The sequence below is a fragment of the Centroberyx gerrardi genome, chromosome 9 (assembly GCF_048128805.1).
Source record: "Centroberyx gerrardi isolate f3 chromosome 9, fCenGer3.hap1.cur.20231027, whole genome shotgun sequence".
In the NCBI taxonomy this organism is placed as follows: domain Eukaryota; kingdom Metazoa; phylum Chordata; class Actinopteri; order Beryciformes; family Berycidae; genus Centroberyx; species Centroberyx gerrardi.
Genome location: NC_136005.1, coordinates 16,769,551 through 16,793,296, shown reverse-complemented (window position 1 = coordinate 16,793,296; position 23,746 = coordinate 16,769,551). Strand labels below are relative to the sequence as shown.

General features: G+C 45.8%; 1 protein-coding gene across 2 annotated transcripts in view; it reads right to left on the bottom strand.

Moving 5' to 3' along the window:
* The window catches only part of lnx1 (ligand of numb-protein X 1), a 34,688-nt gene that overhangs the window by 9,158 nt on the left and 1,784 nt on the right, over window positions 1-23,746 (bottom strand). Inside the window, exons 2-4 of one of the 2 annotated variants that reach the window (XM_071895564.2) lie at window positions 20,309-20,835; window positions 3,518-3,771; window positions 1,892-2,047 (exon numbers count right to left, since the gene is read on the bottom strand). In XM_071895564.2, coding sequence (XP_071751665.2) covers window positions 1,892-2,047; window positions 3,518-3,771; window positions 20,309-20,763 — 865 coding nt within the window. In that variant the 5' untranslated portion in view covers window positions 20,764-20,835. The remainder of the gene's footprint in view (window positions 1-1,891; window positions 2,048-3,517; window positions 3,772-20,308; window positions 20,836-23,746) is intronic. The other variant, XM_071895565.2, reaches the window with a different exon arrangement.

Sequence of the window (23,746 nt, the reverse complement as noted above, 5' to 3'; positions counted from 1 at the left end):
CATTGAAAACAAGTGAAATGATTTCACCTCATGGTTATTTTGTCACTTGTTTTATGAAAAATTTTACTTTGCAACTCAATAATAAACTGAATCAATTTTTGCAGTGTAGATATACTGTAATAGTAATACAAGGAAACAGATGTACAATTCTCACAAATCAACCAATATTCTGCCATAAGTACTATACACATGCACCTGTGTATGCATACAAAGCTTATCGCAAACCTTATCATTCCTCAAAAGGATGTATGCTAGTTTTATCTCATTTTGTTCCTGTGAGCTTCCCTCCCATGAGTTAACAGCAGAATGACACATCCTTTGCTGGACCGGGCTATCTAGAGGAGGGTGGGGGTCATTTCTGACTCGATTTCAGCCAACAGCCTTGGCCAGTAACTAGCTGAGAAAATGTATTCTCCATCTTATTTCTTTCTACTTTCTCTATCTGCCAGTCTTGGTTCCAAGCAGTGTGTTTCTGCTCCTCTTTCCCTGCTCCTCAGTAGGCTGTCTCCCTCTATATTTCTAGCTCCATAGCCTCAGTCTCTCTTTCTACTCACGCTGCACTTTCTCCATTCCAAAGTCAATATTTTGTCTTTATCACAGCAGATTGCTTCAAGGGAGGAGAGCACACTGACACAGAGACCTGCAGCTATTATGTAACCCTTCTTTCTTTCCCTCACACACCCTTTCAACCTCTGTCTTTCGCCATCCCTTCATCTCTCCTTCTCTCACCCAACCACAGGGAGCTCTCTAGCCCTTTATTTGTTTCCTTATCCCTCCACCGTCTTTTTCCCATATCCACTTTTTGTTCTGTATGGATCTATCTCTAGTTCTCGCTCGCTCCATCCCCTTCTTCTATCTTTGTCTCTCCAGCGGCATCGCAATGAATATTTAATCTATTCTCTCAGCCTCCTTGGCGATGGCCTCAGAGAATAATCTGGTCCCTGATCATTCGTCATCCCTCATTCTTACACAACCCCACATTCCTCCTCCTCTTCCCATCACGGCTGTAGTTCTACATCAAGATAAAGCTGATTCTCCAAGGTTTTCTCTTATAGTCGAGACTACTTCCTCTTTCCCGTCCTACTCTCACCAGGGTCACACTGTAGATGTTGAATTGAATATCACCAGAGGACATTCTACAGTATTTTCTTTAATACATCACATCGTATGGATTCGCCATGCCAACAACACTACTCTCTGCCTCAGGCTCTCCATCAAGGTCCTTTATCTGCTCCCTGGGGGCTTCTCCATCTAGCTGTCACATGCAACCCTGTTGACCCTGACTAGGTAGATTGGAGGAGGAAGGACAGGAGGAGGGGACGAAGGGTGAGGGTGGAAAAAGAGGGAGGAAGATGACAGGAGGAGGAGAGAAAAGAAGAGGAGGTGACGAGGAGGGAGCAGGTCACGAGCCCCGTCTCCCTGTAGCCCATCGCTGCGCTGAGTGCCTCAGGCTACCACTCTCCCATCTGATCCCTCTCTAGTGAGCGACCAGTGGACTTATGCAATCTGCAGCTGAATTATTAAAGAAGCATATGCTACAGTTACACTGTGGAGTCCCATCCGAGTCACCCTCCTCACACAACCAAGGGAACAAATTCACACACACACACACACACACACACAATATATATATATATAAAAAAAATACAGTACACGTTGAGCAAACTCGTGCGCTCTCTGGAACCTTCTACAGGGAATCAAAAAGTGCAGACACAGCAGTGACGTCATACAACCCCACTGATAACAGCAATATACATATTTCATGTACATACATTTCATACACAGACAGACATAGTGGTTGTAGCAAGATAACACCTTAACACAAACACACTGTGTTATCTCAGATCTGCCTGTTCTAAGGTGATATCCATACATAGGCCTTCATCCATACCTTCCTGTGGCACATTGGCATTTCTGGCATTGTCTCTCTCCTCGGCGGTCTCATTGCTCACTGCGTTGCCACTCTTGGTCCTCCGCAGGACACTGAATGCCCGGTTCAGCCTTCTGAAGGAGCGGCTCCTCACTGAGGAACGGTCAAAATTTCTGACTGGAAGAAGGAAGAGAGGGGAGAAAGGGAGGCACTTTATAGATCAACTCTGCCTCAACATGCCCGGACATGTCTGAATCTGCCTCCTCACAGCCAATCAAATGCCTCCTCATTGCTTACACAGCTAGCAGAAACATGTGGTGACAGAGGTAACAGAGGAAGTCTACCCCCTGTCCAGTATTTGACTCTGATGAGGTTTATTTGTTGAGTTAGTTCAGATCAGTGCTCAAATAATGCATCTTTATGTGGATAGGATAGAAGAGCTGCTTGAAATTGTGCTGGCCTACTGATTAATAAACCCCAGAAATGTGAAATGGCAGTGAACATGTGCCTAGGACAGTTCGTAATAGGTTACGTAAACTGCAGCAGTGATGTAACACACCCATGGACTCTAGTGTGTGACTGTGTCTTAAACAGGAGTTCAGACCGTCCCAGAGAGAGCGTTGTCTGGTACTCTGCTTTTCTCAGTGGAGAAAAAGACAGACGGGCTACGGGACAGGAGGCTGCAGTGGAAAGGCAGCAGCCCCAGTCTGGCTGCACTGAGCATGGGGCAGCGAGCCTCTGCAGCGCCCCTCCCTCCCTCTGCGGGCCTGGGGAGATGCGAGGGCTTCTGACAGCCACATTATTCTTTAAAAGCGCCAGCCGCTTCTGGAGCTGACAGCTTGTTCAGCAGTAGTGGCGCTCGTGGTGGTGGTGGGCGCTCAGCCGGCTGGGCCTAAAGTGCTGGTGCAGCGTCATTCGGTGTCCCCACCGGCTGCACACTCACGTTATGAGGAGGGAGAGGGGTGGTGTGGAGGAGGGGGAGGGGGAGGGGGAGGGGGGAGGGGGGGGGCAACACTCGTGACTGGCTCCTGGTTTCACAGGTGGGAGAAATAGAGGGAGAGGCGGTGATCGCGTCATTCAGCATTAATGGACTTGCTCTGGCTATATTTAATCTGCCCGTACCTACCTCTCCTTCCATTTCTCCTTGACTGTATAATGTACCTCGCCTCTCAATGACTCTCTCTCTCTCTGTTTCTCTACTGTTTTCCACAAAGAGAGATTTTATAGATTGTTGAAAAAACAAGGCAGTAGAGCTAATTGGCTGATAGGATTTCTATCAAAGACCATTAGGTACAACAAAGACTGTATTTGAGAGTGAATGAGTGCCTGGGTTATACCTTGTGAGAGTCTGCAGGTGTAAAAGTATGTTTGAACAGAGATCACTGGCATATGGTTGTGACTGAGAGACTATGTAACTGTGACTAGAAAGCTCTCTACTCTCTATTGATTTTCAATCTGTCATTCTGACAAACATCACACACACATACACACACACACACGCTAGCTCCTTCCTCTCTCTCTCTCCCCCCTCCCCTCTCTCTCTTCTCTCTCTCTCTCTCTCTGTCAGATAAAGGTAACTTCATGCAGCACTGAACATAATCACACATACACATAAACGCACAAACATCCGTTCGTTCGTTCACTCACACTCACTCTTCTTGGTGCTGCTGCGGGCTGCCAGGCTGGTGGTGCTGCCTGATTGGCTGTTGTCCTCCATGCTAGGGTCGAAGGCGGGGTTGACCAGGCCGGGCTCGTCCGATAGGAGGGCCACGGCGGCCGAGGCGGGGCCATCGTTGGGCAGCGTGGCGACGGTGAGTTCTGACGTGCTGTCGGTGCAGTCGCCCTCCTGCGAACGCCGCTTCCTGTCCGCTGAGAGCCCATAGTGAGACGCCCCTTTACACCTGCACACACACATGAACAACAAGGGGTCCGAGGGTCAGTCCCAAACTCAGATCAGTCAGTGGGCAGGTCAGTATGACACAAGCAGGAGTGACAACTGTGCATTAAAAACTGGACATGTTGATGGGATGGTGACATTGATGATATGAATGCCTTCTCTTTCTTTCTGTCATGCTTTCCTCATGTCACTTTCAACAGAGCGGCCCAAATGTAAAGCATTTCAGCACTGATGATTTCACTATCTGTTCTGTGGAGAGAAATCAGCCTACAAAAGCATGTTGAAATTTATTGGAAAGGTCAGAATCTCAAGACCTCTGATTAATGTGAGTGGACTTCAGCATCTCCTGCAGCCTGGGGCTCTTCTCCATGCTGACCTCTACCCTACACACACCGACTGGTTATCTGACCTCAACACTGCAAACAACACCTCCTCCTTCAATACCACACAGCCTACACAATAGGCCACAACCACAAATGTTGCGGCAGAATATATGTCTTGACACTCTCACTCAATTCATACAGTGCCTCTCTGCACGTGCCACAAATGGCATATTTACTCTCATAAAGAAAAGCAAAAATGTATCACGCAGCAGTGTATGTCGGTGCCTCAGCTCCTCTTTGCTATTCCTTGCATACCTGCTTTGTGACAGTACCTGTAATCACTTGTAGCATGGTTTTGTCGGTGGCTGTGGGCGAGCATTTCTGACAGGTGACTGAATACAAATGTAAGCAAACGCCCGTTACAGTGGAGAGATAGTGGGTAACTGACACAACACCAGAATATAAAACATCAGAAAACGTCAGAATGTTATTTTCTCAAAACTAATCCAATTCCCAGGTTCCAAGTGTCTTCTCTCTGTCAATGCTCACTAAACCACAAAAACATCATACTTAAAAAAAATAAGCATACAGTCACACACACACGCACAGATGCATGCACACACCACATGCTGCACAACACAAAAGCTTCTCACACTGACGATACTGAATTGAGAATGTTTGTGTGCGAATTTAAGATATCCCTACAGAGTAATATTGTATTGTCTGAGAATTTTCCTCCATCTGCAAGCCATAAAGGCTTTGAGCTGACGCTTCATCAGAAGCAGGAATAACACTGGCCTGTCTCTCCGGGTGTCTCTGTGGAGCCATCAGCACAAACATTAACTGGGTTTTAATGAGCTGGATCAAACCCAGGCACAGCTTCAACAGTAGCTCAGAAATACAAGGAACGCTGGATGCATTCTCCTGTGGTGTAGCGTAGATGGGTTGTGTATCACTGGATTATGCAGGGAAAGACATCAGGCAATAGAGCCAAAATGGAGAAGTTAAGTAAAAGGCAGGTAAAATGATGGCCATCAGACATGATATCCCATTTGGAAAGTCACAAATAGAAGAAACAGGATTACATGCCATTTGAGCCCACAAACAGAATCCAACTCAGGAAGGCCATTGGCCCTCCAGGGGCACCACTTCACTAGAAGCACCATTTTGTCTCAATAACAGAGCTGTCTGAGTGGGTCATGCACTCTGTCCATATTTCAGAGGGAAAGACATTTCATCTTTAAGAGGGTTCTATATCTCACTTGTAGCTACAAGTCTGACTCTCTCAGTTAGATTCAGCATTACACCGAGCTGAAGTGCATATCGATCTCAACCCGTGGCCTGTGACTTAACAGTGCCATGCAGTGCATACGTGTGCATGTGTGTCTCATGCATGTGTGTGTATCTGTGTACCTGTGTATGGGGTGAGCTGCTGTGAGCTATTCTTGTTGATTCAGAGTTAGTAAATTGAGTGCTATCAAGCATGTCGATGCAGCAACATAGCACTTAGCTGAGAGAAGTGGTGGAATAGAGCAATATTTCAATCAACAGCAGAGAAGAGACAGTGCTGCAATGGCGAGGGGCAGAAGCTTTCCTCATGTCACTCACTATCAATTAGAGGAATTAAAGCTGCATGCACATCAGCTATAAAACACTACTAGTAAACTGGCACATCATTGCCTTCATGTGGCTCCAAATGAATTACCCATAAACATTAGGAACTCCTCTTACAAACACTTATGCAAGCATACACACACACACACACGCATGTACACACATATGTGCACACACATACACACACACACACCTTTGATAGGCTCTTGTATGCTACTTTAGGCCAAGCTAGCTATTGGGCCAAGCTGACTATATGGAATTGAAGCTTGAGACAACATTCCCCTATTTCACCATGGGTAGTGGAAAATGGAAAACCACAGTCAGTGGAGTTGGGCAAATACTGTTGAATACAGCTCCATTCAATCTTACAGACCACCCCACAAGCAATTTCTTCCAAATCCCAGCTAAATATCTGACCAAGTATTAATCAACACACACTATTTATTTGAGAAAGTTTCAGTAGCAACTGTATTTCTGTCTGTTTGTAGTTTTCAGTGTCTGACTATCTGTGCAAGATCAAGATTTCAATGACATAAAAACAATAGAAAATTATATTTATAACATTCACACCTTGGGTAATGACAGAAATGTGTTGTAGCTTTTGATATATCACAGAAACGTAGAGGCCATCGCAGTGCAGAGTCTCTGAGGCAGCAGCATGCAGCCATTGTTGTGTGTGTGCGAATGGTTTATTAAAGGCTTTGTCTCCCCTTAATTAAAATCCCTTACCTCCTGGGGATAAGAGATGCCTTAAATACTTACCCATATCTCTACTGCTTAGAGTTTTAATGTCCATGCTGAAGAATTAAGGCCACAGTCTCTGCTGTCTGAGGTTAAGGGTAGGGAAGCATGACAGAAACCCCTTGTCTCACTCACCTGGGTGGTCCTGCAGCTCTGGACCCAAGGTAGAGGAGCCAATTAAATCTATGCAGTTGAGAGGTACTGTACATACAAAAACACATGCCCGCAAACACACACACGCACACACACACACACACACACACACACAGACCCACACACTTTTCCCTCTCTCTCCTTGTCATTTTTTTCTTTTACAATTCTTGTATCATTTTCCTCCCTCTGATCACCAATGCTCTTTGTGTGCCCCCTTTTTTCGTAAACAAACAAGCTCCTTTTCTGTGCCGTGGTGGAACTTGGTGTGCTTGCGCGCGGCTCTCCTTTCCTTGCTGAGTGTAAATGCATGATTTGTTTTGGGGGATGATCGCTGAGCTTAGAGTACGCTCATTAGTACTGCAGCACCCTGGCCTCCGTCGGCACAGCCTCAATCATCGCATCATCTCTCTAAACCCCGGGATCTGTGGAGAGATAAGGAGCGAGAGACACCAAAACATCCTCACCGCTCATCCTCCCCTCCTCCCTTATCCTTCTCTATCTCCTCCTCTTTCTCCAGCAAAAAATAACAATTATACCCACCATGCTGTCGGTGAGGTGGTGGATGCGAGGAAGTGCCCCGGCTGCGACACAAACAGTCCTGTTCTTGTGATGTGAAATAAACACCAGCTCACAACTCATCAAAGCCTGTGAGATTCTCCAATCCTCTTTAGGGGTGAGTGGATTATCCTCCCTAACCCAAATACTCTCTCTGCTCCCTGACTGCCAGGGACAACCGCACTGTCGGACCACACTCCGCATACCGCACAAATTACCCCAGCAGCGGTCAGGTACGGACACGGGGCATATTTTCACATACTGCGGGTGTGCGCATTTGTTAAGTACAAGACATATGTTTGAATGTAATCATGTAAATGGACTGGAATGAAATCTAAAGAGTCGACCCACTCACTCATGCCTGTGTGGGTGCAGCAGGCCGACCCGGGTGTGACCCACACTGGGGATGATGTATGCTCCCACTGCATCTCTCGCTCTCTGTTAGCTATAACCGAGTTGCTTAAGATGCTGTTCTTCTTTCTCTTCTTCCCACAGCCTTATTAATCCGGAGCAGCGTTAGGCATTGCTTCCCAAAGTTCTGAGTCTGGCAGCCAACTTTTTGATGCTCTTGAAAATATACCTTTGTCACCTGACATGTTAGAAGCTGAGAAAAAAGGGAAGACGTTCCTGTCGTACTCTGAGCCCTGGGGTAGCCTGCAGGTTTTTCTTGATGAAGAATGCGTGGGATGAAATGTGTATGTGTGTGTGTGTGTGTGTGTAGGTACAGTATATGACAAAGTGCGTTGTGTGAGAGAATTGCCTGTGTGAAAGAGAACGTGTGAGAAGGTTAGCACTGACAGTCGCTTCGCCTCACATTTATTCTTGGCGTACTAACGAATAAGGGAATTAACACACACAGGTGGTGCAACATTCAACAACTCCTCAGTACGTCTGAGCCGTCCATCCGTTTAGAGGGGAGTGACATCCTCCAAAATTTACCCAAGAACGCTAAATCTCACTAATCATACGAAAAGGAGGAATGGAAAGCTTCCCCCCCCCCAGCAAGAATGACACATTTCGCCTGGCTTTACTCAACATCTACTTTAAATTTCCCAAGGATTAAAGTCTTGAGAGGAAACTGTCTGTCCATACTAGCTTTTGGCTAAGACACATCAGAGAGTAACTCACTTTAAAACAGACAGAGGAGAGCAAAAAAACAAAAACAAAATAAAAAAACAAACAAAAAAGCAGCCACACTATTCTTTGGAGACTGTCTGTGCATGCAGCCCTACTGTCTTCACTGGAGGACAGAGCGCTGGGGAGCACCTGAGGCCAGCAGCTTCTCACACGCATACACAGACACACACCTACACACCTACACACACACACACACACACACACACACACACACATACACACAAGCATATGGTTATCGGCAAAACATCCCACCAAGGAACCTGGTGCAGTACGGGGAGGGGAGAATGTTCATTAATTAAATCCATAGTGATAAACTCTTGAAAAAAAATGAACATTTATCCTTAATTAGATTAGTTTATCAATTACTCCTTTATCGAGTACTTTGCCTTATTTCGACCAAATAGCAAATACATCAAGAGGGAGAGGGAGGGAATAGGTAGATAGAGATAAAGAGAGAGAAAGAGAGAGAGAGAGAGAGAGAGAGAGAGAGAGGAGAGACAGACAGAAAGACAGACAGAGTAATCCAGCTAATGATGAACTAGAGGAGTGTTAATCAGTGGATGCGCTGGTGTGTTGATTGGATCCGCCTGCTGTGAGGGGTAATCTCATCTGCTGCATGATAAGGGGGTGAGACCATAGCTGTAGGGGACAGTCTGTGCTCTGGGAAGAAATCTTGGCCAAGCTTGTTTGCAAGGATAGATCTAATAAGATTGGGTGGGGGTGGGGTGGGGTGGGGTGTTCTGTAGGGTGTGACTCTCTTACAGCCTTTGAAGAGCTGCAATGCGTACCAAACGTGTATGTGTACGCACCAACCCGCACAACTTTGTAGTCGAACTTTCCATTGTGCTCCTGTGTAGCGAGCAGTGGCTGGGCAGGTTTGGCATGGTTAATGCATCTTTGTGTTTACGAGCGGACAGACATGGCCTCCCAGCCAACCCGGTGTCAGTGGAGTCAGCCTATCTGAAATAGCCCAAGCTCTGAGTCATGGTTTTTAGCCAATCAATACAGAGTACGATCATCAGTCGAGCCGTGACCTCATGATCAGGCTGGAAGGACATTTATGCAGCATTTATTGCCTCAGTGTCTGGTTTCAACCAAGAAGACAATCTCGTACTCGGCCTGTCATCAGAGGAGAAAAGCACAGCAAGTATTAGATCTAATTTATTCTCTCTTCTCCTGGGGTGCAGACCTGGACCTGAGCTTGATAAGGAATCTACATGTCCACTTCAACATTCTGTGACAGCGGCTGGTTCTACGGTGCAATAGTGCTCAGACAGGCAACGGTGGAAATCCATGGGTTGGCTTGCATATACCTTGTACACTTATAACAAAGTAAGAATGATCCATTCCTGCTGGCACTTCAGCCCTGTCACTCATGTAGGACTGTGTGTGTGTGTGTGTGTGTGTGTGTGTGTGTGTGTACATGCATAATAAATGTGTTCACGTGTATATGCATATGTGTGACTATGTGTACATTTTCCTCACTAAAGTGCAGGCAACTCCTGTAATCCCCTCTATACTGTAGTGCATGATCATAGAGAATCCCCACCAGGCTGCTGTCCCACATTGCTCTTGGCACCTTTTACCCTATATTTTTCACTCTATGCCATGCTAGCCCTTGGCATTGTCCTGGTTTCTCTACCTCCACGTGCCATGGTGCGTCTGCCTGAACCACGGCCAGCTCTGGTAAGCCCTGGTCAGCTCAACCCAAAGGCCTGGCACACGGTAGGGCACTGTTCACGTGAGAGATTAACCCCACACTGCTCTCCTCTCCTCTCTGCTGTCAGTAACGCTCTGCTGGCTCCCTGCTCTGCAGGCCGCTCATATGGAACCCCTCTTAGAGATAAGACTGCTACAGGCAGCAGACTGTAGAAATTCTCCATGTTAAACATGTCAGGCCTCAAAGCCCCTCAACACCAGCCAGACTAAGAGCCAATTAGAGGCTAAGGTTATCAGATACTTCTTTTCACTATACATCCATCTTCACTGATATGACAAAAAAAGTAGGCCACTTCATGTAAATGATTCGGCACACACATAAAAACAGTGCACTGCATTGCGGAAACCTATACATTTGAGTTTAATACAAATTTATCAGAAAACATATATAGCATACCGAACTCAATCCCATCTTTAAACTTTCCCTGCATGCTGACACTGTCACCTGTTCACCTTGCAAGTATATTTCTGCTTGAATACTGATACATCTGAGAGGAAGGCTCAGTCAAAGTAAACACCTTGACCCACAACTCACTTCTGTCCATGAATAAATGAATACATACATAATTCATCTGTTCTTTTGTGTTTGTATATTTACACATGCATCATGCACACTTGAATTGTGCATAGTCAGATGTGTGTTTTGGTGTGTTGTTTTATGTATTTGTTTTGTGTGATGTGTAATGTGTAATATGTGATTTGTGCATGTGACTGTGTCTTGTGGATCTGTCTGTGTACAACTGCATGCGTGTCCTCTATATGTGTCCTTGACTCGTGTTTTCTTTCATTCTTTGATTGTGCGTGCAGTGCACTCCGCTAAACATTCTTGATGTTTAAAGAATTTGTCTACCCAGGCATACTGAATGTTCCCATGATGGATTTATTGAATGTGCTTCATGCATCCTATGCAAAGAAATACTTAAGCTGATTCAATGTTATTTCCTTTGAGAGAGCTGTGAAGTTGTGCAGGAGGGTAAGAAGTAGGCTGTTAGCCTGATTCTTATCTCTCCGCCACTCTCCCCCCTGGCCTTCCCTTGTCTCTGGCCTGATAGATACACTGAGACAGGGGGAGCTGCCTGACTACAGAGCAGGGATTAATATTTAATCCAAACAAAAGTCTAATTAGTGAAGCCTGCCCCACACTTGGAGCAGCCACGGGGCCGGAGCGGGCATGGCACGGTGCATTGCCTTTGACTCAGGATGGACCTGGCATAAACAAATGAGTCCTATTGTTCAGATCCAGCGAGCGCGCTCTGGCCGGGTGGCTAATCCAGTTAGGATGCGTCCGTGCTGAAGACGTCCGGAGCAGTGGGAGTACGCACAGCGCTTGGTGAGCTTTAGGGGAGATCAAACACCTTCTAGATGAGGGCTGAAAGGACAGAAGCTAAGCTAATCATAGTGTTTAAGACATCTCAGCCCAGGCCCAGAAATGAACATAGATTAATCATTAACGCTCTAAAGCACTGCACTGTGATTATCAAGGGAGGCCATGTGGGCTGGGGGAGGGAATAAGCAAGGCCTCATGATATGTGTGTGTGTGTGTGTGTGTGTGTGTGTGAGAACCATTATGTATAGGTGCTCTCGTTTGTGTGCCAGTGCTGCATTTGTATTGGCTGGTGCTGACAGAGGAAAACGGCAGTAACCATATTAAGAATTTCATTACGGAGCAACACTTCCTCTCTCCCTGCACTGGATTTCCATCTATATCCTGTGTTTAGCCAATATAGTCAAGCGTGTGTGCACACGTTTGCGTGTGAGCAAGACAGATTACATTCACTCTCATTTTTCCCATGCAAAGTAAACTCACTGTAGCAATCGCTTCAGTTGAAACGCAGTGGATGACAGAAAGGGAGGGAGAAAGATGGAGAGAGAATGAAAGGAGGAAAAGAAGAGCGAGTTGAGATGGTGGTCACACAGGGGGAGCTGAAGGCTGCTCCTGTCAACAGTATGGATAAAGATGAATGGTGTGCCACTGCTCTCCAGCCAGGCAGAAAAACACCATGTCCGCATTTGTCTGCTCCTGGTTTCTCTCTCTATCGTGTCATAATCAGCAAAACCTCACTGTCACAACCACACTCACACTCACTCTCTCTCTCTTTCTCTCTCTCTCTCTCTCTCCACATCAGTCTCTCTCACTCAAAATCAATGATTGGAGAGAGGAGGGAAATCTGCCCATCTTATTTACAAACAATCCCTCATAGAAATGACCCACATACTGAGCACGCTGCGCTGCATCACCATGGCAGCCGTATGTATGGACAGATGGAAGGCAGGCGCAGGAAGTGACCTTATCCCCTCCTGTCTCCTCTCATCTCCCCTTTCCTCTCTCCTCTCTACTGCCCTTGCCCTAACAGCTCATCCTTTGCATTTCTATTCTCACAATCTCTCCTCCTCTCCTGCTCCTCTTCCTCCTCTTTCTTTCTCCTCAACCATTTCCCTATTCTGCCCTTCCGTCCACTGTTTTTCCACCTCTCTCTCTCCTCTTCAGGACCCATTGCTGTCCAATAGGGGATCTTGGTGTCTGCAGGAGCTAAAGCCCCACTCAATGGAGAGAGCACACAATGAAATGAGGGGATTTGTAAAGCGCTCCATTGTTCCATGTATTCATGCAGCATAATGGGACATTTCCGTCAGACTGGAGAGAGGAGCGGGAGCCCAGCTTGGAGATCTGAGACCCCAGGCTTCACATGGAGCTGCTGAATATAGCCAACATTAACTCCCACACAAAGAGAATACAGAGGACCGATACAGACCAGAAAAACACTCTGGTCTACACTGTGCATGCTGAGAATGAGTGATAGTGTGTGCCAGAGAGAGACGGCATAGAAATAAGCTGTATTCAGGCAGAATACTGCTGTCCCTAACACTTCTACCAATTCTGCATACCCTGTTTAAAAAAACCCAAAACACAGCAGCCTAAAAATCAACACAATTTCATCACATAAAGTCTATGAAACACACAGTAATGGCATTCACAGTGAAACCATGAAGAAGTGAAAACATGAAAAACAATTTTGCCCAGTATTATAATCACACTTAGTATGAGTATCACGCCAGATGAGAGGTTTGTTGCCAAAATTCTATAAGAAAACTGATATATTGTCTGTGATATATTGTTTGTAACATGAAATAATGGTTGAAATATTAGTTTAAAGGGATTGGTTGTGAATGTGTGTGAATGTGTGTGTTTCTGCATTATTTTTTGTATCAACGGTGATGGCGACATAATGACATAGTGGCGATAATGATGATAAGAATTACGCGTGTGTATCACAGTAAGGTATGTGCTGTACAGCTGGTGATCGGTGATGAAAGAGGAGCGTAGACAGCCATGCATTTTTAATGCTGAGGTGAAACAGGCTATTCCACACAAACAAACACCCTCAAATAGTTACAACCTTCCATATGCTCAACAGGACTCACGCACACACAGCGTTAAAAGCCTACAACAGCAAACAAATGCGTGCTCACATGTCGCACAAATCAATATAGCAGTCAGAATGCACACACGCTCTCTCACACATCCTGCTGAACGGAGAGAGATGCCATGCTGCAGTGCTGTTCTGTAGCATCCAAACACTCCTGGACAGCACAAAGCCCTACCTGCTGCCTCTACTGCATCCCGCTGCCACGGCAACGGATGACCATGGTTACGGGAGCCTTTTCTCTGGTCATTATCACACCAAAGAGACACACTCACACTCTTAATGCAGTAATCAAAATGTAAACATTCTAAGTTTGCACACATGCATATGCATGAAAGTACCGTGCACACACAGACACACACACACACACACACCAACAATTGCCTGCAACTAGTCAAACAGATACAGAGTAACAAACACACGGCTGCATGGTCTGGTGGTGGAGGGGAGAGATGGGGTGATGTGGATGAATGGATGCCGGAGGAGGCTGACTGTTGTACTCACAGCTCAGAATAGAGGATGTGCAGGTTGCCCACATTGTCTGTGTAGTTGGCCGGGCTGAGCCAAGGCAGGACCAGCAGCAACAGAGCCTTCATGGTCAACGCTCAGCTCTTCTCCTGTCTCTCTCTCTCTCTTTTCTCTCTCTCTTTTCCTCTGTCTCCTCTCTGCACCGGAGCTCGCTCCTCTTCTCTTCTCTCCCCCCTCCTCCCCCTCCTCCTCCTCCACCTCCAATTCTCCGAACCTGGCCGTGCTGACCCCCCTCCTCTCTTCCCTTCTTTCTTCAGAGGCGCTCTCAGGTCTAAATTATTCCCTCACTTCCTACCTTCTCTCTTTTTTTTTCACTCTCTCCCTCTCTTCCTCTCTCTCTACCTCTCTCTCTGTGTTTGGCAGTTTCCTCCTCTCCCTCAGGCTGGCTGCCTGGTCATCTCAGCTGCAGAGGCAAGCGGGCCAGTTGCCAGAGGTTGAAGACGGAGCGGAGGAAGAAGAAGCAGCAGCAGAAGCAGGTGCAGAGGAGAAGTCCCGTTGTGGCACAGGAGGAAGAGGAGGAGGTGGAAGAAGAGGAGGAAAGAGACCCATGCAAAGGTGGCACATTTGGAATACAATTTGAGATGTGCAGCCTCTTAATCTGCTCTGGGCACTGGCGAGTTGTAAGAGGATTTGCGCTCGTATGCGTGTGTGTGCATGTGTGTCTCCCTCGGTGTGTGTGTGTGTGTGTGTGCGTGTGTATGTCAGAGAGAACAGCGCAGGCTGTGACTTATACTGCAGTAGAAACCACTGAGGGGGGGAGATGGAGCAGACCAAACAAAGAGAGGAGGGGGGAGGTACCTGACGCTGCTCTGATTGGCTCTGCCCTGCCACCCTCTCACACACATACACACACACCAGACATATGCACACACATAGAGACTCTGCATTCACCTCCCCCTGCCTGCACATACGTTGGCCCATGAAGGGGAGGAGAGCAGGGAGGGAGAGAGTATGTTGACTCCAAACCTTCCCCCCTTCCCTCCAAAGATGGACTGCTCCCCGTGCAGCAGATTGGTCTGATCGCTCAAAAGAATCTGCCTACATGTGTAAAAAAAAAAAAAAAGAAGAAAAACACACACACACACACACACACACACACACACACACACACACACACACACAGGCAGAGCATGGCCAAAACACACTGGCAAATCAATATTCTCTACAGGGAGAGAAGCTTGTTATTCTGAATGGTGTGAGAGAGGGAGAGAGAGGCAATGAAAGAGGATGGAAGATTTGGAAAAAATATTCACTGACCCATTGTCCAAATGCACATTCATTCATTCATTCATTCATTCATTCATTCATTTTTAGGAAATGTGAAAAGGGAGGGAGAGAATAAAAAGGGACAAACAATCGACAATAACAAAGCTTAAACCCTCCTCTGTCATCAGTAACACCTCTGATTGGTTGTGCAGTGAGCTTGGGAGGCACTTGCAACTGGGAAGTGATTGGGGGAGAGGTTTGTGGGAACGGACTGGGTTGGGTGGTGGTGGCGGCGATTGGCACTGGGTTGAAAGTGTGATTAGAGCCTAGATACACAACCAGGATACACAAAAAATGCAAATGAGGCCGGCGGCAAGGCCGTTTTGAGGTGTGTACAAGATTAGATTAATAGATATTCCTGTCTTTTCATCCTGTCCTCCCTTTGCATCACTTTCATCTCCTCTCCTCTCCCTCCTCTCTGCCATCCCTCTCTGTCTTTTTTTCTGTATAAACACAGAGCCAGAGGGAGAGATGGTGGCTAAAGAACTTTGAACATGAAACACTTTGAGCCTGCAGCACCCCTAATCTATTTTCATTCCATCCTGTCATATCTCTCCCTCAGTCCTTCTTCCAGTATAATTCATTTGCTATTTTTCTGTCCTGATTCAGCAGCACACAACTTTCTCTCTCTTCTTTCCTATCCTTCATCTGCCTTGCTTTTTCTCTCCTCTTGCACTTGCCTCCTCAACTTTCTCTCTCGTTTCCTATCCTTCATCTCCCTTGCTTTTTCTTTCCACTTGCACTTGCCTCCTCTCCCCTTCCTTTCCTTTCCCCTCAGCTTTTCCTCTTCCTTTTACCTTTTTTCCGCTCTTATCCTATTTTCTTAGTGCTGAGCTGTCTAGTACCCTGGAGAAAGACACTTAACTGGTGTAAATACCCTGTCTGAATGAATATTTCATGGATGGGGTAGTGTGGTTAAAGGCAGAATTTTTTTGTGTGCATTAGTGTGTGTGTGTGTGTGTGTGTGTGTGTGTGTGTGTGTGTGTGTGTGTGCGCGTGTGTGCATGCATGCGTGCATACTCAGGCATAAGTTGTGCTGCGGTATTTGAACAGTACGCACAGCAACAAGACCACAGGGCAGGCAGGAAATGGAAATGTAATTGGATTGTGACAGGATGCAGTTTGTGAACAGAAACCAGTCTGCCCCACAGGAGTCATTACATACACTACAACAGTAACACACACTAACACAACACACAAACACCAACATACATACACATATACAGTTTCTCTCTTCCCACTCCTCTTCATTTCCTACTCACAGCAGTCTATTTCTCATTCTGCTGTTAAGGGTTGTTATGTTGCTTTAAGTATAACGCTAACCCTAAAAAAGTGACAAAAAACTGAGATTGATTTTCCAAGAGATAGACATTTTTGGCCTTTTTGGCAGTTTTGTCAGATAAGGAAAACCTGGGAAGACAGATATTGGCAAGAAGTATTAGGCAAATGAACCAATGGACTTCTTATCTGTCTGTATCTGAATGTACTGTAATATCGATAATATAACTAGAGGTTGTTCTGGACATGATGCAATGGAAATGGCCAGACAGCACGAGGCATATCAGAAAATTGAGGCTGTGACAAGGCATTAAGGTCAGGGTAGACCACCTGCCACTCCAGAGAGCAGGGCCAAGCCCTGGGCTTACACTAGGGTGGCCTGACATCTCTCTCTGTCTCTCTGTCTCTGTCTCTCTGTGTCTCTCTCTCTCTGTGTCTGTCTGTCTGTCTGTCTGTCTGTCTGTCTGTCTGTCTGTCTCTCTCTCTCTCTCTCTCTCTCTCTCTCACACACACACACACACACACACACACACACACACACACGCACACACACACACACACACACACACACACACACACAGTATACATGCATGCATCCAGGCACACCTGCAGTGGGGTCATGTATGCAAGCACAAAAAAGCTAGCATGCTAGACCAGCTAGTTAACATACAGTACCAGTTACAGGCACTAAAATGATAAAATAAAATTTAAAGACTGTGAGTACCAGGAATGCTCATTTCACAAACTTGCATGGGAGGGATTTGTACTTTTCAAATATTCACGCACGCTTTGAGAGAATTCTTCACTGGGCTTGGTTTGTGGTGTAATCTGAATTTGAGCAAATCCCCAGGCAAAATCCAACATTACATAGTCAGCACCCACCAACAAGTACACAAGTACACTAAAACAAAAAACACCATGCTCAAGGCACAGCATCAGCAAAACATACAGGGAACTCTGGGTGAATTAATATGCCTGATACTCTAAATGTGAGACTGAAAAGCATGCAATGCAGAAAAACATGTTTTAAGTATTAGTGACAATACATATAATGTAAGTACATGCAACTGCCAATATATAGAAAACACCTGTGTAAGTAGGTGGGAAGTGCCCTTTCCTGGCATGGTTGAAATCCATGCAAGCCCAAGTAATCACATTGATCATTTGAGTGGTCATTTCCAGGATGACAATTTCCCCCATCCAAAGGGCAAGAAAGGTCACTGAATGGTGTGATGAGTATGAAGCAGCTCTTACCAGATGGCACAGCGGTCATCAGAACTCCAGATCCACTGCCACAATCTGTGGTAGAGCCTGAGACAGTGTATTGAGCCAACATCACCAGCAAAATGCCAACAGAAAGAGATTCTCATGGAAGAATGGTATCGCATCCAAGCAACACAGTTCTTGACACTTTATCAATGCCAGGGCACAGTGAAGCTGTTTGCCTCTGGTGGCCCAATGCCCTATAGACCTTATTAAAAAGGCCATTTTGAACTTACATAGCATTATACTTGGGGTGGGAAACTCTACCTGGAAGAGCAAGTACAGCCCAGCTATGTCCTACTGTTGCGTACCAAGATGCACATCATGCAAATGTTGAGAATCAGACAAACTATAATTTCACAGAGTCCCCACTGGAAAACTTATTTGAAATAAATGGATCTCAAGAATCCATAGGCATATACAGTAGGTTCGCTTTAGGGTCTCTTTTTCAAACATGTTACAAAGGCTTAACTGATATACAATATTTTGACTCCCTTCCACACACTGATATTGGTTATATCAACCCATATCTGTATCCTCTTGTATTGATCTCTGCTCCTGATTATAACTGACTGTATTAACAGTTTATTTGGATGGTTATCCAGAGCAATCTTATTTTGTGTTAGTTGAGTAAAGAAATTTCATTTTTCTAGGTGTGTGAACCATACTCATAAAAATGTGATAATTGGCACTGCCCCTCTTGGAGAGAATAGCGGCAGCCACCAATGGTTCTCACTTATGTGTTGAAGTAACGCTACTTTTCATATTTGCCAGTCTTCCATATAGAGTTTCCCACCCCAAGTGTGATGTAAGATGGCTTAAAATGGCTGCTGTAGGAATAAGGTCAATTGTGACTCTTTATGTTGGTGTTTCCTTTATTTTGGCAGTTCAGCAACTTCAGTAAAGCATACACAAAAACAACAACTTTCCTCACAGGGATTCATTCTCAATTAAGTAAAACTAGTTCAGGCAGACAACTCCAGTGGCGCTGTGTTCTGGATCAGCTGACCAGTCGGCTGAGCTTGTGTATTGCCATCACCAATTGGGCGGTCTATTTAAGCTGTCAAGTTCACTTGCTCAGCCTCTGCTGCTGCTCGCCCTGCTGCATCTCACACCCCACCACCACCCCAGTATCCACCTGTGGGCTGTTTCTTTATGGTTCCCCATGGTGGGTTTGCAATTGATCTCTCCTTGCAGTCGCTTTTGGCTGGCTTTGCATGGAGTGACACGAGATAGAGCCTTGGCGGCAAAATAACATCTATATTTGCATTTATTCTGAATAAAAACATTAATATTCAATGCATGAGTTGTTTGACTGAACTGGTATTTTTGTAAATGAGACAAAACGTAGCCAGAGGCAAACTGTAGACACCTGAGCAGAAAAATGCTCAGCGACTTCAACAGATATACACACATGCCACACAAGCAGAACCAATACTGGACGAACACAAACAACATTCCTCAACACATACCATTCAAATGCATATAAACTGCATTGTATAAACATAGTCACAATCACTGGGCTGAAGTAATAGAAGTGAATGGAGGAGACAGGTTGAGGCGGGTGTTTCAAATCCTCACACACAATGCGCAGTCTCCTCTCTCTGGACACGACCTCTTGCCTCTACAGATAACACCTTCTGACTATGGGAGAGTAGCTGAATCCACTGGGAGAGAACCTCAGCACTCCCCACCTCATTAAAACACACATTACATGAAAGAGAAGGTGAGGAAACAAGGGAGCAAAGCAGAGAGAAGGAGGGATGGAGGGAGAAGGAGGATGGAGAGGGAAAGAGGTGTGTGTAGGAGTAGAGTAGAACCAGAGGGAACGGGAGTGGGGGGAAAGAGAAAGAGAGGGAGGGGGGCAGAGGGGGGGGGGGGGGGGTTGGGGTGTTTTTCAGAGTTTAGGGAATTTTCTGTTGAGTTTATTCAAAGTGGAGGGTGGATAGGAAACACTGTGTACTCTAGATATGCTGCCTGGGTGTGATGTGTGGCTCGATGCACTAATTATCCCAGAGGCCTTTGGGCTAAGAGAGTGTTAATGAGCATTAATGAAAACAGGCCCAGGCTGAGAGAAACCAAAGTACTGGCTTTTAATGATATATAAACAGATGAGTTGGGCCTAGTTTAGATGAAAGCCTGGTTTGAGGAAGAACACTCTCCCCTTTGGGACCAGAGCGGCGGGTTAATGACGGTAGGCGAAAGAGGGCGGGAAACTTAGAATGTGTGTTTACGGCGGGTCACTGCAGTTTTACCAGGACAACATGAGTCAAGAGAAAAGAGCAGAGGAGGAAAATGAATCCAAGTTACAGCACTTCATCAACCAACGACTTTTTGTTTGCTCGTTTAACGAGAGCACTGATTATATCTCAGTTTCTTTAACTATAAATACACAGTTAAAGGCCTGCAAATGCTCCACGATGCAAACTGCTTTAACCATCTGAGTTTGGTAAAGGACTGTTGGGGTAAACTAACTGGCTGTTCCAGTCTTGTTTTGTTTATGTGTTTTGTTTAGCTGTCAGTGCGTCTCCCACCCTACCTGTTCTTGATGTGGGCTTCGAGATCACCGCGGGGCAGCGTTTCATCACAGTGGTCAGAGAAGGGGCAAGCCACGGTCAGCTTGTCCAGCAGCCGGTGCACCAGCAGGCTGGGCTTCCTGCAGGTCTGCAGCATGAGGTGCGCGCGGCACACGGGGCAGAAGTCGCTCTCCAGCAGGAAGCTGGTCAGACACTCTTGGCAGTAGGTATGTCCACAGGGCGTGTCCAGCGGCCGGATGAGCGGCTGCAGACAGATGTGGCAGATGAGGTCGTCGTCCACCTCCTCTTTGTATTGGTACTCATGGTTCTCCTCCAGCAGGTGTCTCTGGCCACATGAACAGCACAGGTCAGGGGGCGGAGATACCGGCCCACACTCAGCTTGAGGAAGAGGTGGCGCTGATGCTGCGGCCATCGCCATGGCGACCTCAGAGTGCTCACTCTCTTCCTGGGTACTCATGTATCGGGTGGGACTTGGGATGGCTTATTGGTTCTGCTGAGGATGCCACTAGTGGTAGAGATCTGCGGGGAACTATGTGAGGAAGAGAAATATAGAGTAAGGGAGGGAGAGAACAGTCACGGTTATCATGTCAAGCAAACAGGGTGTGAAAATATTCATAAGTTGTTTTGCTTGAGCAGAGTGGGATGGCTGGGATTCTCTTTTTCCCTCTCTCTAGCACACAGACACACACACACACATACACACACACATAAGAAAATGAACAATAAGACACAGGCATCAGCAGCACCATGACGCTTGCAGCAGCACTAATGACTTTTTTCTCAATTGGTTTGATTTTCTCTGTTGGCACAGTGGACTGATATCGAACCACTGAGAAAGTCATTTTTTTCTCTTGATACAGAAACATCAATACTTCTCATCTCAGCAGCAAGTGCAGAGACAGATCACTTGTAATACATCCTGAGAAGTGCCATGATTTCAAACACATCACTGCAGGAGGTTTATTAGTATAGAGGTTTATGTTGTGCTCGAGATTGTGACCGTGCCATTGTACACGTCATGTCTAAAACAGGCAGCCTCCTCGAGCACGTGGGCATGAACAGATGGGCTCAGTCAGAAACACGTCACCTTGGCAACAGCCATCTTGTTGGCGCCCCACTAGCTCAGTTTCTGGACCAACCATTGGGCCTTGGCTGCCTAACGAGACACTAGATCCTTATTAAAAAAAAACTTGTCATGTTTGAATCCACCGAGTCTACAAATGTAACCTAAATACCAGTTAATTTTTTTAATGGACACAGTCCCACGTTGAAAATAATTTCAGATCATCACAAACAATGGACTTTGATGTGCATGCCAGTATGCTAATGTGCACAAATGTGGCCTAACACATGTACAAAGCAAAACAATATATACAAATCCACTGAGGACAGCGCCTAGTTGTCAACATAAACAGGCTCTCTTCTTCCTTCTTACATAAGCAGTGAAAGATGGTGCATAGTGAGTTGTGACAGCCATAAAAGCTCTATCTCGTTGGTATGTCTGGGAGGGGAAAGCAAATAAGAAGAGGCTGAGCAGTCTTAACAAAGATGAACTTTCCCACTGAGGGCTGCGGTAACGTGGCTGATTCATCCCACACTGTGGCACCTGCTGTGTCTGAGGCCTGCCCTGATCTTTGGAGCTGAGCACTTTCATCACTACACGGATAGATAGAGAGAGAGAGAGAGAGAGAGAGAGAGAGAGAGGGAGAGAGCAAACACCAGCCAGCAGGAGCTAAAAAAGAATGAAAAAAGATTGATTCAAAGTTAAAGAAAATGAAAAATGAAGGCGGTTTGATATTCTCTCCAACCCCTGATCTGATCTTGACTAGAACAGAACAGAAAAAAAAAATCTCTTTAAATTTATTCTTGTCGCTCTCCTGGGAAAGCTGGTGTTAAGAAAGAAAAGATAAGTACATGCTAATAACGAGGGTGTAGGGAACAGGATGTACATTCCTATTTTATGTCTTGAACACAATAGATGACACCATCGGTGCTGCGCGCCTTACAGACTGACTGGAACCTATTAGCCTTAATAGTGTCTGTTTGGAATGAGGATCGCACAATAACAATGCTTGCCCTCACACAAACACATGTACCTACATGTACACATGCGCAGACACGGACAGGCAGACAGACAGACAGACGGACACACACACACACACACACACACACCTATACACCCACTCGTACAGACGTGCAGATGTAGAGGACACACCCGTACCTAGGGAGCATCTCTCAGAGCTCATTATCTCACTGCTAATCCCTGAAGTGACAAGATGGCATCACCACAGTCCTGTTGGACCGCTCCACTCCGCTCTGGGGAGACAGTGACAGAGAGCCGACAGGCTAAAACGTGACCACTGCTAATGTTCTATTAATAACCACATCTGCAATCCAATAACCAAACGAGCATGATAAATGTGAGGCGTTCAGTCGGGCCGCAGCTTTCTAAAGTAATCACTCTGTCTGTCTGTTTGAGCATTTCCCTTTCACTTTTGAGTGAAAGCAAAAGCGGCATTTGAATTATAAATAAACCACCAAAGTTAATCTGTTTCCTTTTGATGCAGCCTTTGTGCTGGCCAAAGAAAAATGTTTAACTAGCTTTCTATTAACCCAAGTCCTTTACTAAATGTCCCAGATAGCCTTGCCTCAAAAGACTGTCCCTCTTGCCTTTTTATTCATTCATTTTTTTTCATTAGGTAACTATTGAGGGCCTGCAAAGTTGATCATGGAAAGGTTTAAAATATCCTATACCCTCTCTCTCATATATTGCACATTTGAAGTAAACAGGGCTGTTGATCCAGTCTTGAGTTGCTCTCCTGTGATCCAAGATGACTTGATGAGTTAATAATGATATAAGGCTGTGCCAAGTCAGCTCCTTTCCTAACGATCGTGTCTGAAAAACAACCCGGTGACAAGGTAACTGTGTTTGTGTCAGCATTTTTACTGTCCACAGTGAACTGGTGTGTTGCTATGTAAATGTCCACTCTTCATGGGGAGAAACAGAATCAAAAACACAGTAGTTTAACAAAGCCCATATAAATCAAACAAACACACCCTCAGAGCAAAGCCTGGGCCCAGCCCAATCAGACACAGATTGCTTGCATGTACATGTAGCACATTGGCTAAAATGTAACCGTCTTCTTTTACATAACTATTTTGTTAATCATTTCAATTTTTTTGTGCCGCAAGGTATTTTACCGTACTGACATGTTTTGCCGCTAAATTCATGTCAAAGTGTTATGAAAATTGTCATGAAAATCATTTAATAATGCCAAAGGAATATGCATGGTCTTTCATCTGAAACAAGTTGTAGGAGGTCTGGTCTCACACTGTCAAGGCTATGAACTCCTCTCTGGTTCATGTAAAAAAGAAAAAGAAACCACTCAGTCGAATGTGCTGCCACACAAGGGTAAGGGAGTTTCAGCCCAGACACAGGA